This window comes from Spea bombifrons, chromosome 8, assembly GCF_027358695.1.
Source record: "Spea bombifrons isolate aSpeBom1 chromosome 8, aSpeBom1.2.pri, whole genome shotgun sequence".
NCBI classification, from domain to species: Eukaryota; Metazoa; Chordata; class Amphibia; order Anura; family Pelobatidae; genus Spea; species Spea bombifrons.
In genome coordinates this window covers 41226239-41245637 of record NC_071094.1, presented here as the reverse complement: position 1 = coordinate 41245637, position 19399 = coordinate 41226239, and the positions used below count along the sequence as shown (strand labels likewise).

At 45.0% G+C, this 19399-nt stretch overlaps 2 protein-coding genes across 4 annotated transcripts; one reads left to right on the top strand and one right to left on the bottom strand.

Moving 5' to 3' along the window:
• Positions 1-302: 302 nt before the first annotated feature.
• Positions 303-4019, top strand: POLR1G (RNA polymerase I subunit G). The gene is made up of 3 exons (XM_053472959.1): positions 303-412; positions 2976-3102; positions 3533-4019. The coding sequence occupies exons 1-3, from the start codon at positions 400-402 to the stop codon at positions 3945-3947; spliced, it is 555 nt and encodes a 184-aa protein (XP_053328934.1). The 5' UTR covers positions 303-399; the 3' UTR covers positions 3948-4019.
• Positions 4020-4439: 420 nt separating this feature from the next.
• Positions 4440-8686, bottom strand: LOC128503710 (uncharacterized). 3 transcript variants are annotated; one of them, XM_053473891.1, is made up of 4 exons: positions 8117-8686; positions 5697-5863; positions 5413-5552; positions 4440-5323 (listed from the first exon to the last, which is right to left on the bottom strand). In XM_053473891.1, exons 2-4 carry the CDS (start codon positions 5830-5832, stop codon positions 4781-4783), a joined length of 819 nt encoding a protein of 272 aa, XP_053329866.1. In that variant the 5' UTR covers positions 5833-5863; positions 8117-8686; the 3' UTR covers positions 4440-4780. The 3 variants fall into 3 exon arrangements, with proteins under 3 accessions (XP_053329866.1, XP_053329865.1, XP_053329867.1); XM_053473890.1 differs by having other exon boundaries at positions 5697-5860; XM_053473892.1 differs by having other exon boundaries at positions 5697-5840.
• Between the last annotated feature and the right edge of the window lie 10713 nt (positions 8687-19399).

Genomic DNA, 19399 nt, shown 5'->3' with positions numbered 1-19399 from the left:
TTGTTCCGCATATCTACCGCTTATCTATTTTAGAGAATAGTGATAAAGGGGCTTATCACCGTAGCAACCAATGAAATGCCCACATAAAACCCCAGTAAAGTCCCAAGGTTCTAAAACCTGCCCGTTACCACCTGAGTATATAACCGGCTGCGTAAAACCACATCAGCCCTGCTTTCCATATTTCAGTAAATAAAAGTAATTTCCTTTCCTTTTCTTTTTTCAAACAACTTTCTGCATCCCACCTAAATAAAAACAATAATTAAAAAGTTTAATTAACCCCCTCATCCTTTATCTCTCCTGTCCAGCTACACCAAGAAGCACACTACACAAGAAGAACTGGCAAGAGGGGAAGGGAGATGACGTAAGCGGATGTGACGTATTTGGAAGGATCTGTACGCGATGGAATCCCCAGGTAAGATGGCGGCGTCCATGTTCCATGTGCCGGAATAGCAGTGAAGCCTCCTGCGTTGGTTTAACGATTCTATACCGAGACTCTTTTAATACAGAGAGTGTTACTCGCTATGCTGCCGTCGGGCAGACCCTTCGGACCCGGCCATTAGCCTTCTCTGTGTCTGCGTTTATTGGGTTCTTGTTGCTTTTTGTGGCCCCAGATATTCCCTGCATTACTTCTGGGCTGTGAACGGGACCCTTTAAAGCCTGAAAAATGTGGGATTTAACCATGATTGTGTTTGCTTGACCATTAGTAATAATTAAATGGCAGTTTAAAAGGATGCATTATATGTAAAGTGTGTGTATAGAATAAACCTTGTCATTAAATACTGGGAATGTGTCTTATTGCCGGCTCATCGGTGCATGTTTTCTGGGTCATACGTGATAACTGGGGCTAACAGATTTATTCCACAGCCATAGGACCAGAGATCAGCTGGATCCGCAATTAAGAGGCTGAGTGCCTTTAGGAAAATGTCCATAACAGCCGATTGTTTACCTGTTTTGTATCTAAGGACCTAACATTTTATTCTGATCTCTATTATCTATTCCTGATTAATGAACCCCATTCTTGGCTCCTAAATGCCGTGTAAATTTCTCGAGTCCCCTCTGCTCTTTTCTCCGGGCACCCGTCAGATGAGCCATTCTTCTCTTCATTGTCCTTGTTGCAGAAAGACTTCTTGGTTATCTAGTACCGGGGTAGTCAGCAACATTCTTTGTGAAAGATGTTTGATTACATGCCCCGTAAGCAACAATGACTTCATTGGGGATTATTCATAAATGGTAGGGAGTTAATAGGAGGGTTGTGTGTTTCAGGCCCTTGACTTTACTATACATTATGAAGGGCCAACTCGAACGAGCTTCTGCTGTGTTAAGAGCTTGGCTGGCCCTGTATAATGTATAGTTAAGAGTTCATCAGTCTCCCCTCTCATAGAATTATACATTATACAGGGCAATCTCTGCTCTTGCTGGAGAAACTTGCTAGTGCTGGCCCCTTCATAACAAATAGTGAAGCGAGGGAACTGAAGCACAACTCTACCCCTGCCCAGCACCCCGTAGCCCTGTGTAACCCCTACTGATCTGGAGTGTCTGGTGTCTCTGTACATTTCTTGCGGTACTGTCAGTGCTATCAGATGCTGGATAGATGGATGCCGGCAAAAAGAAACATCTTAGGTATAGGCGTGTTTAATGTAATGGTGACATTGGTGTGTATTACATGTAAATGATATATTTAAAATGTGCCCATGTCTTCCTTTAACTAAACTCAACTGAAACTACCAGTAATTCAAACTTTCATACTTGTTGCACTGACACTTGTGAACACTGGGTGGCGCTGAAGTGCTTTTTCTTTTCTTAGTGATTGAAGGCTTCATTGCGTTACACTGGATTGTGACTTCACACCTGTTAAATATAACATCATCGGATGCTAATAGCACATAGAGGCAGCGCATCTGCTACTTTCCTTTACCTAATGAAAGTAAAAGGCAGAATTCCTTTCTTAAAATATTCCTGCAACTAATATTGTAAATATTTGAATTTGATCATTTTATTGCTGGGTTTATCTCTAAATGTGACGCCTGCCCAGACGCAGCCAAAGGTCATTTTCCGGGTATTATTCAGCTGGATATTTTCATTCTCTGGCTAAACTGTGCGTTTATAGAAGGGCCAACCCAGTGAGCGTCTGCAAGGTGTCCAGGTGATTTATTAGCAAAAAAGTGTCACCTTTTTGGGCCCTTCTCATTACCCCCCCTTATTCACTAACACAAGCCCAGTTGATCCACAAAGGAAGCCGTGTTATTTGTGTTACAGTAACAGCGATACCAAATCCTATGTGGATTAAGCAGCTTATACTGACGGTCTCACACTCGCCCCCGCGCTCTCATGCCTTCATGCAAGCGGTACAGGTGCCGGGATAATGTTCCTTTTAAAGAGAGACCCTTTTGCAAATACATGGGGGGATTCTGCAAAATCCCTCCGTAGGCAATTGCTCCTTTGCCTGCTCCCCCCACCCAGCTACTTTCTATGCCGGAGATATATACGGCCAGACACGTTTTCTTGCGTATGATATACTTACCGCCAGTCGGCTTCAGTGCTGGCTCTGCAAACACTGCTGGTGGGGGTCTATTGAGACCCCCATTCACACGAGCGGAGAATGCACCCATTCACAGAGCGCCTTAATAAGCATTCTTCTTTAATTGGTGCCATCGGGTACCAGAAACTGTCCCTGAATATGTCTCGGGCTATTCCCAGACCATTTACCATTCTGTTAGACCCCGATCATGTAATCCCCCCCCCCCGTATAGATGGCTCTATGGAATTAGCTGGCGCTCTATAGATAAAACCTAATATTTTTTGTGCAGAGTCACTTGTCTTGCTTTACAGGTTATATTCCGATGGTTCTGGTTTTTTGAAACGCTCTCAGTTGTCCACCTTATCCATCTGATATTAAAATAAAGAGATTCTCGTTTAGCGATTCACACAACTTGGTCCGGATGACTTTTCAAATCAAAATTTTTTCTACCCCACAGGAGGCAAATGCGTATTCCAGTGCCCCTTAAACTTTGAGCCCGCGGCAGAGTATGATGGCAGAAGTAGCGGAGACCCTGACACCGAGATCTGGTTGATCAAAACTCCAGCAGACTTTAACCCCGAGAGGTAACATGGATAGCGTAGACCATTCATCTTCATTAAGAATTCTTTGTCTACGGAGCAATCCTGCGGCTGCCAAACAACAAAATTGTCATTTTATCTATAATCGCAATAATTCTGCCCAGACAGGCAGGGTCTCTTGGGAGTGAATTTGAGAGAATTTCATATTTTATGCCCCGCTGTTATGTGATGTTGGTTTGCATTTAAGAGACATATTAATGGAGTTAATAGCTGTGTGGTCACTTTAAATGTTCCAAGGATCTCAAGGTCCCCTTAGAAAGCTCCCAGGTTTGTTCATTACCCCATGTAATGGAGTTGGGCATTTATATAATGACATGCTTGTCTATAACCATCTCTATATGTTATTAAATATATATATATATTAAATGTTCCATATAACAGCTTCCTCTTTCTTCCTTGTTTCCTCCATCTTTAGTTTTAACTCTCACCGCTTCCCGCTGTCCGGTTACAAGAAACAAAAAGTAAAGGTTGATGGGATCCGGAGGTTTTACCACGTCAGGTCGTCGCCTTGTGAAAATACCCCGTGCCGCGCTTTCCTTCCACAAGACGTCGAGTCGGGGCAGAAGCTGGCATGTGGCCCGACGTTCCAGGGGATTATCACGCTGGCAGATGGTCACGCAGACCCCTCAGAGGTCCACCCCATCCCTGACAGACCTCCGCTAAGGATTCCTGAAAACCTGAAGCAGAGATACCGTCCGTTTGGGGCAACTGACCCTCACCGGGTGCAAGTACCTGGAGAAGAGACGCCATCGCCAGTAACCACCTCCACCAAGAAGAAGAAGAAGGCAAAGAAACGCAAGCATGACGAGGACAGTTCTTTAAATAACTAGGACTGGAGAAATGGGGAGAGGATATCACCGCCTGCGCGATCTGTACAATAAAGTAGCCTTTATACATATTAATGCGTTTACATTGTTTGAATTCTTATATTGCTCGTTCATATAAGGAAACGGGTGCGCTTTAATTTTTAGCTTAAAACCCCACCGCTCTTCTTTTTAACGGTTTGTTTACACTCGTAGGTTACATTGATATCTGCAGATATAGATGTCTGGCTTTTTAAACATGAGCACAATCCACCAGGGGAGTGGAATTAGGTTGGAGTGACGGGCGATCGCGCATGTGCTGATCTTAGCGATTCGTAGAACCTTTTCATACCCCCTGATTTACTCTGGCAACCATTGTAAAGGTGGGATAGGGAGAGGACCAAGGACGGAGTTATTATATTAGTTTTGTCCCAAATCTCATGTTTCTAGAATTAAAATAGTTTTAATGTTGGAACTCCATATCTCCAACAAGTTACCCAGATAGAAAATCGAACGGCATACGCTATAGGCTGTTTTTAATCGATGACGTTTGTCACGCTAAAATATTTTCAGCTTCTTACAGGTGATCAGCGACACAGAGAAGCGGAACAGTTATAGGCGCGCACGCACACACAGACAGTGACGGTAAAGAGTTTTATATACTATAAAATTTAATCTGTACACTTTAGGTGGTGGTCTGAGGCTCAGCCCCATGCGATGCATTCAATTTAATTGTATTGTAGGTAAAAATCCATAGAAACATGGAATTTGATGGTAGATAAGAACCATTCGGCCGTCTAGGCTGCATCCAGGTTGACCATAGTCTTGTGGGGGGTGCGCTAACGACACCTGTGGCTTTGCTAGGAAGCCGCTTGCATCATTGAGTTTGTTTCACCTTCTCCTTTTATCGCCACGTCTTCTGAAGACTTTGTTTTTGGCAAGTCAGTGTTTTCATCCTGTGGGGTGGTAGCCTTTTCTGAAGGACTTGGGTCTTCCTTCATCGATGTCTCCTCTTGCTGTAATGGCACTTCTAAACCCGATGAGACGACCTTTCTGTAAACCCCGCTTCTCTCCATCGCTCTCCGCAGCCTGTCCCAACCACCTTCTTCACCCTGTACGGCTCTGCTGTAAAGTCTGGTGTGAGCCCGGAGTTCACGGATGGAGCGCTGGGTCTCCCTTGTCCGGCGTAGGAGAGCCAGCGAGCGGAGGGAGATGTCCAGGAGATGAGGAGGTGGTGGCGCGTCGTCGCCCTTGGGTGGCGTTGGGATGCGAGCGGTTGACGGGGTTGGAGGAGCCAAGCGCGGGGCGATTCGAGGATATGAGCGAAGGATGGGGATATAAGACGATGAGGTGGGACGCTTGCGGTGGCGTCGGAGAGGTTGCTGAAGTAGAAGGAACCGTGGCTACAGAGATAGAAGCGGAGGAAGTCAGATTGGTACCGGACGGAATTTCTTTATCGCATTGCGCTTTGTTCTCACGCTCGCTTTCTTACCTGTTTTAGTACGACGTTTTGCAGTATGTAGACGGGCTTGTAGGCTGCCTGCGTCTGCGTTGTTTCTTGCGAGCGTCCCTGTGCGCTCGCGGCTGCCGTGCCAGCGGTCTCTTCGGAACTGAAGCTTTCTGAGCTGGTGTCTGCGGAATGACGTTAGAGAGACAGTGAGGTCAGAGACCCTGGAGACTTAAGATGGGAAAACGCTTCGGGTTTTACAAAGAAAAGGTATCTCTACGGTAAAAAGAAAGAACGTTCTCGTGGTGGGGCCACCTCATGCCACGTACCCGAGTACCCGGAATCCTTTTCGCTCTCGCCGCGTGCCTTTCTGTTTTCCTCTTTGGTCTGCGTCTCTGCTTCGCCGTCCTGAGGGTGGTCTGTGTCGGGTTTGGGGGGACCTGTCTCTGGCGGCGTGGATTTCATAACTGCAACTAGAGAGTTCAGAAGGAGACTGCTTGAGGCGAGAGGAGAAAACGTTAGAGAGTTAGTGCTTCACGTCCGTAATCTGAGATGTAACATCGTCTCACCTGGTGAGACCTCTGACAGCGAGAATCGAAGGTGTGAATCGTGTTATTAGGGGAATACTCTCTTTCTCGCTGCCTGAGATCGATTTTCCATCGGACAACGACTTTCCCTCACATACCGTTTATATCCTGTTTCTGATCTCTTTTTGAGTTGTTTTACAGTATATTAGCTTTATGAAGGGTTTGAATAATGACGATTATGTTCTTCTGTCTAGGAATAGATGGCTTATTATCTGTTTTGGAGTCTGTGCCGGCCAATTAGTTGTGTTGGGATGTATGGCGTCTAACGACACATTGTAACTTGCGAGGTCTCCTTAGTCCCGTGCTCGCCATTAACGTGCGGACACAGTTTCACAGTTTCAGAGTCCAACTCCAAAGTTATGCGTTACCGCGTAAAATATGGACATAGATTTCTTCCTGTACGTTTGTGACAGTATAGTGACATCATAGGGCTCGAAACGTCCACTAGCCTGCAAAAAATATATATTTTTCTCGTCGCCATTGACCAAAACCTGGATTTATTTCATTTTGTTCCAATGCGACAAAGACCTTTTGGTCAAGTTAATGATACCACCAATGTTTATTAATTATAAATGGGGACTTTCCAAAATATAATTTTATTGTTGGTATTATTATTATTATTAATAATTATAATATAATAAATCTCCTGAAATGCTATCCCAGCTCTCTTCTGGCTAAGCATCATGGGAACTGTAGTCCGAGGTGTAAAGAATGTAATAAAACATTCTTACCATATTGAAACTGACGGCGGAAAAACAAAATTGTGTTTAGGGGCTCTGCCGCCTTGTGACATAATAATTCCCTCGTATGCAAATTACTTGCGACGCTATAGAATGACTCATTTTAATTTTATATGAGGTAAGACAGGTGATGTAATAGAGGGACAGAGCGAATACACGAGTGTCCGCAGAGTAACAGATCTCTCCCGTTTCACCCCGTTTGTTCATTAAACCATTTACCCCCAAATCACCCTTACTCCCTATCCCCTTTCCTCCTTCTGCCATGTTAGCTGTATTTAGAATAAAAAAAACAAACGTCCAGCATTTCCCCAAATCTCCATGGTTTTGAGATCGCCTCTCACATGACCAAAACTCTCATTACGCTCAGCCAGCCACCCTTAGTATTTCTAGCAGTTGTCTCTGCCATTGCCCTCCATTCACAGACATCATCCTATTCTCTCCCCCGTTACCCTCTGTGGTTCTCGCCGGGTAAAATGCCTCTCTTACCCCATGAGCCTGCGTTTCCTCCCTCGCCCCCCCTCTCCACTTCTCTGCCTATCTCTCTAATAATCCGACTCTCTCTAATACTCTGTCTCTTTCTCTATCTCTCTCTTTCTTCCCCTCCCTGTCTCGCAATAAAACATCCGCCCCGTGTACGGTTTTTGCCCAGAGGGCAACGCCGGTAACATACTGTACTGTACTCACTGTACCTGCACCTCCCTCTGTGCTCTACATACCTGAACTACTACTACTTCAACATACATCCCACACGCCTGTCAGGCTATCGGTACTTTCTAACTGGGATTATGGGCCATGGAAGTTTCTCTATGGGCCAGTCGGAGAGATCAGAGATCTTCCTTGTCGCCGTTCCCCTTTTCCCTGGCTGTCGCAGACCTCTTTAGTCTCTCTTCATGTGTCCAACCTTCTGAAGCTGAGCTTTAGGTTATGATGTCTTTACCCCGCACTCAACTCAGAGGACATGAGTGAGAGTGAGACCTCTTCAAGGGGTGGCCAAGTAAGCCGGGTCGGATCTATGATAGCAACCCCCTGGAGTGAAAGCTCTCTAATTTATCACACCTTAGTACATCTTCATTCACGCCTCACTCCCCGTGTTCCTTTTCATCAGTAATTTCTCTTACTCTTCTCTGTTCCTCCTCACTCGGGGGGGTATTCATAAAGAACGATTCCGCTGCAAAGTTTTTGAAGTGATCTTATGACCATAGCAACCAAGTATGCTGGTTGCTATGGTGATAAGACCCCTTTAAAAAAAATTCCCACCAGACTTGCTCTTTATAAGTAACTCCAAATGAGTTTTTGTCACTTGATGTGTGTTTTGAAGGCGTTCTCTGTACCGTGTGGCGTGTAAGCGTGACCCGCGGTGTGTGTATGCGCCGTACATGCCTGTGTCTGTCTCTATAAGAGCGAAAGTATAAATCGTCTTACCTGGTGCGAGCGTCTCTTTCTTCTTTGCTGTCTGTATCGCTCCTTCGGTGCCTGTGTGTGTCACACCTCCTTCACTGCTTCCCTCCTCTCCCTCCACCCTCCTCTCCTCCCCTCTCTAATGTCACGTGTATGCTCACCATTGTCTGTCCATGCGCCTATTTACCAACAGACCTATAAGCGCCCCTGTCAACGCTTTCTATAACTCCCTGCGTCCATCGATACTGTATATACCTCTCTCTGAATAATACGCACTTTCTATCTCTTTCTTCACCTTTATTATTGTGTATTTTTCTGTCTCTCTCTTCCCGTCTCGCTCTTTCTATACTTCTGTAAATGTTTGCCCGTCTCCGCGTCTCTCTTCTCTCTATCTCTATATATATCTTCCTGTTTTTTTTATAACTATCTCTTTGTCTGCCGGTATCAGCCTATCTTTATTCCTCTATCCCGTAATCTGTCCCTCGCTCGCTCTCTCCCCCCTCTCCATGCAGCGTGTCTGTGTGTGTGATCAGCCTGGGCTGACGTACAAATAACACTCGCCCTGCCATGTGCTGCGGATTAACCCGTGCGAAACAGAGGGATGGGGAGCGTGTTGGAAAAGGAGGGATAAATAGGCGTGTTTGGAGGGGGGGAGAGCGAGTGAAGAGAATGGAATAGAGCGAGAGCGAGGGTCGGATTCGTGACACAGAGAATGTGAGAGAAAGATGGGGAAAGAGGCGCAGAAATTGGGGTTGACTTAATGAGTGAGCGTCGTCAGCTTGCAAGGATTGGGGCTTTCCTAAGGCGTGTCGTGGGTTAAAATGTGCATGTTACACATGAGGAAGGAAGCGTGATGGGTTAGATGTACATGCTGCTGGTTAGTATGTGCATGTTGCGGACGAGAAAGCTTGTGGATTAGAATGTGGGTGATGAGGGTGATGAGGGTTAGAATGTGCGCGTGGAGAGATTGCCAGTCTTCTGGGTCAGAATGCACTAGTTAAGCATGAGAAAGCAGGTGTCATGGGTTAAAATGTGCATGTTGTGGGTTACACATGAAGCAAGTGGTCATGGGTTAGAATGTACGTATTGTTGCTTTGGACGTGGATGTTGCTGGCCAGAATAAAAGTGAGGGGTTAGAATGTGCGTATTGCGTGTGAATAAAATAAGGTATCATGGATTAGAATGTACATGGGTTGGAATGTGTGTTGATGGTTAGAAAGTGCATGTTGTATACCTTAGAACGCACGTGTTCTGGGTTAGAATGTCCGTGTCCTGATTTAATAACATCATATAAACGTTCAAGATCCTTTTTTTTATTCTGCATTCTTCTGGCAGTCCGTGGGGCGGCGGTTAGGATTTACTGTACGCCAGATATTCGGTTCCTAAATGCGAGTCCCCGCTGAGCGGCTGTAAACACGATTACATAATGTTTGGATTGTACAGTAGGAGCCGGAGATAGAAGCAGCCACAAGGTACAGAATGCTCTCGCAGGGAACGGCCCCTCCCCCACATGTCCCGGGACGGGCGCCAACGGGAACACGAGAGAACTCAAAGTAATGGGACCGCGGCCAAAGCTACAACGTGCCTCGGAAACCCCTATCATGGTAAATACACCGCCCGCCATTTGTAAATCCTGCGCTATTCTCACATAGCGTATAGAGGCACGGGTCACCAGGTACAAAGAATATACCCAACGGCATTATTTTGGGGCCGAGTATAAAACTGCTGCCCGTACCACAACCAAATGCTCCAACGGGGGGCAATCTATAAATTTGGTCATTTTATACACTTTAAAAGAGGCCCCTTTAAATTTATACTCCCCCCCCCCAGAAATGCATAGGGGTCTCTATGGAATCCCCCCACTTGCTTCCCCTGCCCCGCAGCTATTAGAGATTTTCTGCCTCCAATTGGCCGCTTCAAACAGCCAATCATTTGCAGGTACTGCCCTTTAACAAGCGGCGTTTGTGTGTTTATAGCTAAAAGGCAGAATGCTAAAAAAAATACCATTGGTCACTTTAACAACAGTATCTGGGTTCATGTGCCCCCCCCCAAATCATCAGAGAGGGTCTTTCCTTCATGGAGATCCTGCCGGCCCCCCATTGCCTCTTGTGACATGAATATCGCTTCTCTGGCTTTTGGATGAAGCGAATACAGGGCCCTCTGGTTCGGTCGGGCGGAGCGCTAGCTCTGTGGTTTAAAGATTTTTTGCGGGCAGGGTGGTCTGTGCCATTTGGCCGCCATTGTCCCTTGAAGACTTCAGTGCGTTTCTCCTTCTGGAGGACCCTAGAAGATCTGGTGCTCCCTTGGCTTTGGCCAGGGAGGGAAGGAAGCGGCTGCCTACCCCTGCGTGGGACCTGGTATCCGCTGTGGCCCTATGTCTTTGGAGCACCCGGTTCACCTTTTGTCTGTCAACGAACTGAAAGCATGAGGCACTTCGAGCGTACGGAATAAAGAAAAGACTGACTTTTCACTGGAAAAATACGTAGCCGCAGGCAAGAGACGAGCGGTCAGTCTTTGTGTGGTTGACCTGCAGGTAGGGCCACTTTAGGGTGAGGTAGCACTTAGCTTATCGGCCCCCGAGAAAGCAGTCAGAACATACCTTCCAAAGCGTGGCCTAATTTATTGGGGTTTTCTAGGCTCTTTATATACACGCAATGGCAGCAGTGTAGTAAAAGAACCAATCAGGCAGTAATTGGATTACGATTCGGTTTTTCAAAATGGACGCCACAGTGTCCGGTACAAAATGGCCTTACACTGACAAAGGTGATCTAAATTAAATGAGGCAACTTTAACATCCTGATTACACAATGACATCGTTAAATAGGTTAACACTCCCGTCTCAGACACCTGACTTACCTGAAGCTCATAAAGGCGCGTTAACAAAAAAGTCCATGTGGTGACAGAGTCCAACTTGCATTAACCGTGAGAGAAAAAGGTCCCACGTATCATATATTAAATGCCCCCTTCAAACCCAGTTAACAACAGACTCCTCGCGGGTTAAACATCGTCCCAGTCCAATAACTCATTCAATATTACAACGAGGCAAGTAACGTCATGTGTTACTGAGTGAAAGAACAAAATTGGAGGGAAAATTAGAACCAGTCTCGTGTCTGTGAGGGGACAGGTAATGTCTCAGTGACACGCCGCGAGGTCTCACAATTAACATCGCAAATTCCCTTCGAACATCTCTTCCAGCCCATGGCCTATTACCCTAATGGTCAGTTGGCCCTTTATAGAAGGTTAGTCTCCTGGTCACCTTAATGGAATGGAATATAGATTTCTTGGAAAAGGTACAATCTTTGCCCGATCTGGTGGCCCAAAGCCATTGGACGCTTGGGTTTTGTTTACACCGACTGCTGTCTGCCTAAAAGTTTTACTGTTCTAGATTCCTACCATAAAACCAGCAATTGCTGCTTCCAAGCCCATAAAATGAATCAGCTCGGGAGAGACATGCAGGCCGCTGTAGTGGTTAGCAATTCTGGTTCTAAGTTATGTTTTTGGACTTTTTCTCGGGTGTTGGAGATAACCTAAAGCCGATATCCCAAGAATTTAAGTGGCCGGAAATAAAAAGTGTCCTGGTGTACAAACATGTTATCCTTAAAGGTCTATGGCCTGTGATGGCGTCAATGTCCCTTACAGGGCAATCACTTTCATATCTGGGCAACCACATAGAACGCATTGTTTGCAGAAGAAGAAAGAAGGGGACTGAGGTCTAGTTGAGACAGGAGGTCTAACGGTGCTTGCGGTTGAAGAGGTGGTGGCCCTCTTGGTACAGGGGCTCTAAACGAAGCTAAATCCGTTGTACCCCATATAGTTAGGGGGCTGAGCGCGTATTTTCCCCTACAGACGAAATACTTCTGGCAATGCATATAAGGGACAGAAATGGAACAGGGGCAGAACTAGAAGTAGACACGTCTTGGACAACATTGATGTTCTGCTACATGTCCATGGCCACCTGCCCCCTTCGGTTCTCCTGTCTAGAGACAAATGTGTTTTGAAGGAATTCATTGTTCCTCCTTCCCGTTTGTTCCATGAAAACTCTTACGCAATTCCCCCTCTTCACTCCCGTAGCGGTCTCGGCTCGGCTGTTACGCGGCTCTGCGGAATATATTGATGTTTCTTGAATTAATGTATATTAGAATTTAATTAAACTAATCCACCCCCCGTCTTTTTCCCGCTCCGTACGGCTGTCAGGGCTGCAGCCCAGCTGAGAGGAAAAGCAGCTGGAGATTTCAACGGTGAATAAAAGATGCTGCCGGATCGGGCTATACGGCCCCTGCTGATAAATCTCTGTCTGCTGCAGCTGCCTCCTATTAATCTATAATGCGTGTTTATCTCTGTGTTCTGATCATTGCTCATACTTTACCTCAGGTTACCTAACAGCTCTACCTATATCTACTACCCAATGGTGAATGTGACCTTATCCTATTTACTAAAACCTTTGGTCTGTTTGATTTCTGCCTGCCCTGTCCTTTCACCGCTAACATGTTGGTGAACATGTGTTCAGACACGTCGATGGTCAGTGAATGACACTTTTGCCCTGGTAGGGGGTATCTGAAGAGACCCACCCGAGACGTAATACCCCACAGTCCGTTCGGTATCATTACCAAAGGGTCTGGGATTCTGAAGGACCTGCCCAGAACTCTCATGTTTTCTTGAACTCCCAACAGCGCTACGGAATCTGCTAGCGCTACTATGAACTGGAACGGTTGTAAACCATGAATGGTCAACCTTGGTGAGCTTCCCCAGCTACAAGGCCCTGCATAATGCATAGTTAAACCAGCGGTCAGACGTTCTGCATTAATTGCGCTTTATGAAGCGCCGGCTGAGCCAGTCTTCCAGGAGAAGCTTACTGGAACTGAAATATTTAACCCTTCAGTTTAGTGAATACCCCTTAAGGTTTGCCTTCTTCTAACACCAGGTTTTGCAGCTTTAGTTTAGATTCCTTTTCCTTTTACATAACACAGAAATGTAGAAAATGACAGAAGATCGGACCCATTCGGCCCGTCTCTCCTGATACACAGACCATAATCAGTCCTTGGTTTTTGAATTAGATCCATATCCCTATCCCATGCATGTGTAAATTCCTTCTCTGTATGAGCTCCTACCACGTCTGATGGGAGGCTGTTTATTTAACTACCACCCTCTCAACAGAATCAAACTTTCGTGAAACTTCCTTGGCCTCCGTCTCTATGACCCTGTTTGCTTTTCCCGATTCAGCATCACACATGGTCACTCACACATGGAATACCAGGGTTACCCAAAGGGCAGCATGCCGTGTTAACGGGAGCGTGTGCTGCGTGTGCTGCGTGTGCTGCGGGAGCCAATCTAAGGTGACCCCCAGTGGCCATTGTAGGTTATGGCTTCTGAAACGTCACCGAACAGGCAGTGTGAATATTTGGGAGCGTCTGACCGAATTATGTTTAAACAGTTATTCATCATTTAAATGGGGGATTCCCTTTAAAAAATTAAGCATAAACCCCAGAACTGTATACAGTAATACCCCCCAGTGTTCCATATACAGTAATAGCCCCCAGCTCTGTATACAGTAATAACCCCCCAGCTCTGTATTCAGTAATAACCCCCAGCACTGGATACAGTAACATAACCCCCAGCGCTGTATACAGTAATATATTCCCCCAGCACTGTATACAGTAATATAACCCCCAGCACTGGATACAGTAATAGCTCCCCAGCACTGTATACAGTAATATAACCCCCAGCGCTGTATACAGTAATAACCCCCAGCACTGAATACAGTAATAACCCCCAGCGCTGTATACAGTAATATAACCCCCCAGTGCTGTATACAGTAATATAACCCCCTGCGCTGGATAAAGTAATACCCCCCAGCACTGTATACAATAATAACCCCCCAGCGCTGTATACAGTAAGAACCCCCAGCTCTCTATACAGTAATAAACCCCCAGCGCTGTATACAATAATATAACCCCCAGTGCTGTATACCGTAATAACCCCCCAGCACTGCATACAGTAATATAACCCCCCAGCGATGTATATAGTAATATTAACCCCACAGCGCTGGATAAAGTAATAACCCCCCCAGCACTGTATACAGTAATAACCCCCAGCGCTGTATACAGTAACAACCCCCAGCGCTGTATACAGTAATAACCCCCAGCGCTGTATACAGTAATAACCCCCAGCGCTGTATACAGTAATAACCCCCAGCGCTGTATACAGTAACAACCCCCAGTGCTGTATACAGTAATAACCCCACAGCGCTGGATAAAGTAATAACCCCCCCAGCACTGTATACAGTAATATAACCCCCAGAGCTGTATACAGTAATAACCCCCAGCACTGTGTATATATGAGTAATTAAGACCAAGTCATTCTATAGTTTCCCACAGGCAGTATGATAAGGAGTCGGGGTGTTTGTTTAGTAGATCGGGGCTCAGATAACAGAATGAGAATCATACAAACGGTTAATATGCAGCTGCCTGAAAACATTATATTATGGGGCAAATGCTATAATAGTTAAAAAAAAAAAAAGAAAAATACAAAAGTACGATATTTCAGAAAATGTATTTTAATCTGATACTAGTAATAAGAAAAAGGTGCGAGGTTCCCTTTAATGTAAAAAAAATGTGGAATAATTGCACAGATTGTACAGATTGTTGGATCTGTTCCCAGCAATCCTATTTTTTTTAAATATAAGCAGCATCAGGGAAGCAGAAATAATAGCTTTTTGTGTCCTTTAAGGAAAAAAGGGGGGGGTCCTTTCTATTACAAATAGGCTTAACAAATGTAGATGGGGCAACCATCACTTGTACAGTATGTCGTGAGTGGCCATTAGGATTCCGACTGGGTTTAAACCGGGGGAAGCGGATATTTGGAAAGGTGAGTCGTGCTCCAAAGCCGATTATTAAACGTCGGACAATCGGGCATTTACCCGAAATGACTTTTTCTTACAATCCAATGAAAAGGGAGCGTGATGATTTTACCTGCAAAAACACCAAAAAAAAAAATCCACCTACACTTGTCTGGAGAAGAAGGGGTTAATTGTGATTCTCAGGGACATAGAATGCCGTGAGGTTCTCATAGAACTCTTAGAATGGAGAAGGACGGAGGGTTACAAAGAGGGGGCCGTTACTATGGCGACCGCACTTTATTTCTGCCTTTCAGAGACACAGTGTGGAGCTCACACACTGTGAGATCACACACACAGGAGCATGGAAGCGGAGCCGGGACTGTCCCGGGAAATCTGGGACACGTGGTCACCCTGCTCCTCCTAGAAGGGACACTTTCGCTGGCTGTAGCGATCCGTGGGGCGGACACTCGCTTACGGATGGAACATTAGGGGGATTATAGTCTAAGCCAGGACAACCTGAGTGGCCAATTCCTTTAAAGCCCTTTAACCAATAAGAACGTCGTATATTCAGTATATTAAAGTACTGACCATATAGTTAGTTCCTTAATATGCGTTCTTCTTTAATGGGGGTGCCAAGGACATTAAACTGTCCCTTTAACAGCAGCCATTCCTCGATATCCCTTATAAACCAAAAGTTTGTTCAGCTTTGAAAATAAATCTCTGTTACGGCCTCAGCGCGTTTCGTGAATAAATATCAACTAACAAAATACACAATCTGTCCTCGTCGGTACTTGATGAATAAGTCAGTATTTTAGACGGGGCTGACGGCGACCTTCCGGCGGTGAACTCACCGCGGCATTGGACACGGCATTGTAACATAGCAACCGGCGGGGTGTCCCAACCTGACCCGGCAAGAAAACTTATAGGGGGTAATTTCCAGCCAACGGTTCCACTGGGCCATGGGGTGTTCGGGGTGTAAAGGAATAAACGGCTCCAGCAGGTGTTGGCCTCGCATCCTGAATACACAGTATTCATTTACTTTATTCTTTAGGCCGTACTTCAACTTCTATATCAACGTCACGTAAATATAACAAAGGACATAGAAGACGCTAATATATATTAAAGGCTTGTGGCGGTTGGCAAGCTGGCCAGCGCCATACGGGTGACAAGCTCTGCCACACCGGCACCCAAACACACACACACACACACACACATACACACAAACACAAGGACAGGCTCTGCCACACCGACACCCAAACGGGAGGACCAAAATACTTAGCGAGAGGAGACTCTTAGGCTGACTCGGCCCGGCCCAGCTCTAACCTCATTCCCTTTCGCATTGAGACATGATTTGGGTTTCAAAGAGTTACGTGGGGAGGAAAAAGAGACACTGTGAGGGCCATGGAAAATATTCACAGCACATTCACATTAAATCTCTAAAAAAAAAACTGCGGAACTGAATGAATTCAAAAGGACACCATGTAACCCGCAAGCCGAAAATACTCGGACAGTGCCTTGTAATGAAATATTAATGTTTATTATGTAACAGGAGAACGGCGTGAACGCGTATGATCTGGAGGATCTGTCAGGGCGCTCGCCCAACTCAATGGCGAGGACACGCAGAGAACCAAAGTATATCAGTGAACTGCGCGTTAACTTAGAGCTAAGGCCACGAACACGCAGAGCGGAATAAATCGCCTCTTCTCTGGGTCACCGCAGAGAGACTCCGGGTCCCGGGAGGGGGCGTTATGGCACGCCCCACTCCCCGCCCACTTCATATAGTACTATATAGGGGGCTCACATTACTGCCTACAGACCCTGTCCGTGGTGCTGAACATCAAAAACGGACACCTTCTTTACCACTACCTACCTATCTATCTATCTATCTATATTATGTATTTATGGTTGGGGTTGCAAAACATAAGTATTGAGTACCAGACTCCCCCTGGTTGGGGATAAAGTTACTAGTCCATTCAATGTCATGTATGCCATTACACACGTGTGCCGTTATATGTGGTCTGATTCTGTGCTCCAGGGCTGCCCGCTATGCACATCCGCACTGCATATTTCACCATTTGGTACATAGATGGCAATAATAGACTGAAGGTAACTGTACATTACTCCATATCTCCCAGCGCCATAATGGCAAAGGATCGGTGATTTGTACTTTTGGGGGAAAAAAGAAAACCATTACACTTATTTAACCTTTAAAGTTATTTTTATTAATTTTTGTTTTTTACTACCATGACTCTTTTCTGAGCATCTAGAAAGGAATTATATATATATATCTATATATATATATATATATACCGGTATATTATTACCTTTTATTTATATATATGTTTATATGTATATATTATTGGAATTCGGTAGAGTATCATCCCCCTGGACTTGCTGCACTCCATTCCTGCTGCATCTGTTCCATTCATATCTTTGCTGCTACCAAATAGAAAGAGGGCGCCCCCTTGTGTTGAATTATTGAACCCTGATTTATAGGAAACATAATTATGTATATAAAATCTATACCAATTATAAGAAATAAGGAACTATACTAAGATATATTAAATTGAGCTAAATCGCATAAAATCTTACAATTTGGAGACTGCATATCGCAATTTGTCCCTTCAGTTACTTATCGGGGCGACCTTTGTCCACTTGGAAGGAGCCAACTTGTAGGTAAGCCTTGGGGAAAAAAAGACTAAAACCTGCAGATGCGTGTAAGCATGGATGTGTACGTGTGTGTGAGAATGGATGTGTTCTTGTGTGTCTGTGCGTGTGTGAAGGGATGTGTAATTGTATGTGTGTTAGAATGGATGTGTTCTTGTGTGTCTATGCATGGGTGTGAAGGGATGTGTAATTGTGTGTGTGTGTGTGTGTGTGTGTGTGAGAATGAATGTGTACTTTTGTGTGTGTGAGCATGGATGTGTAAGTGGGGTGAGATGGAGTGTGTGTTAGTGAGTATGAGTAAGTGTGTGTAAGTATGTTTGAAGGAGGGGGGTAAGGGGCAAATTACATTCGACTAGCTGTTGAAGTTGGGGGGCCCTTGGTGAATTTTTGTATCAGGTCCCGGTGGTTTCTAGTTCCGCCCCTGGGTAGAGGGTAATACAGTGAGGGGATTAAACACGTATGGGATTGGCATACGGATCCTGAATCTAAGACGAGACCAACGACTGATTAAGGTTTTGAGCAGGAAAAATGGCCAAGTGCTAATAAACAGGCGCGTATTAAGCATACATTCAAGAATCACGAGACAGCACTTAATGGCCTCGCCTGTGTGACGGTCTCTTCCATAAAAAGGAAATATATTTCGGCCTCCCGTGACGTTTATTCGTGTATCAAACACTCAGGGACATGCAATAGGAAAAGCTAACACGCACTGCGTGTGTTCAGTTGGACACGTCAAACATGAGCCTATTATAACCCTCTTACGGGGTCTCCCAAACAGAACACACAGAATGCTTTAAAAGGCACTGGATATGTTTAAGTCATAGAGTGCTGGGATATGATGTCATACCTCGGGGGGCACCGTGAGTGCAGTCTCCGCAGGGGGCTGCAGGGGGCGCTGCTCTGGCCCAGACAAGGTAAATACATATTTTATGAAATACAGTTTTATTCTTCATAGAATTATGATATTATATTGTGTTCAATAGCAATTTATTATTTATTTTTTTATTGTTTTATATAGCGCCATCAAATTCCATAGCGCAGTACAATGGGTGGACAGGACATAACAAGTAGTGTATAACATAACAAATATTACAGAGACAACAGGTGAGGAGGGCCCGGATCCAAGAGCTTACAATCTCCAAATGTGTAATCAGTCATCAGCTGGGACTAACACAGCCTTTTTTATGGAGAAGTCATCAAAGAGACGATCAACGACATGTTTTTAGGTTCACGGTTTCTATTAGTTCACCACATTGGTTTCTTCAACCCTTCCCCAAATTTGAATTCTTGTTCCCAAAATTATTATTTTTTTAAATACATTTTTCTGAATGCAAATTTATAAGTTATTGGAGTATGAGAATGAGACTTCGGTCTCATTCAAAAGGGAACTCCCACTGAAATGTTTTATTACTAGTATTCAATTAAAAATGAATTTTGAACAAATTTGTGCCATTTTCTGAAGTTTTTGCAGAATATAATGCTTCCAAGCAGCTGCATATTATACATTTGTATTCAGTTCTCTCTCTGTTATCTGAGCCCGATCTACAGGGCAAACACCCCGACTCCTTCTCATACCGCCTGTGGGAAACAATAGAAAGGCTCAGTCTCAATCACCTGGTCGGACTCTCTGACTCATAAAAGTCTATGGAGAACAGACTTCATTAGAACCGCCATAAAGCATCAGCTCAGTGTGGTGTTTGAGCCGGGAAAGTCACCCTGTATACAGCAATCTAATGTCCAGTGAGAAAAATATTTATTTATATAAAAAAAAGACTCAAAAACTGGGTTTTCTCAAGATTTATTGA

Excerpts from the sequence above, each read along its gene's own strand:
- POLR1G (XM_053472959.1), top strand. Across the intron at positions 3,103-3,532 it reads GCAGACTTTAACCCCGAGAG|TTTTAACTCTCACCGCTTCC; the intron begins GTAACATGGATA and ends CTCCATCTTTAG.
- LOC128503710 (XM_053473891.1), bottom strand. The coding sequence starts at position 5,832 with ATGAAATCCACGCCGCCAGAGACAGGTCCCCCCAAACCCGACACAGAC. Across the intron at positions 5,553-5,696 it reads AAAGGATTCCGGGTACTCGG|ACACCAGCTCAGAAAGCTTC; the intron begins GTACGTGGCATG and ends GTCATTCCGCAG. Across the intron at positions 5,324-5,412 it reads AAAACGTCGTACTAAAACAG|CCACGGTTCCTTCTACTTCA; the intron begins GTAAGAAAGCGA and ends CTATCTCTGTAG.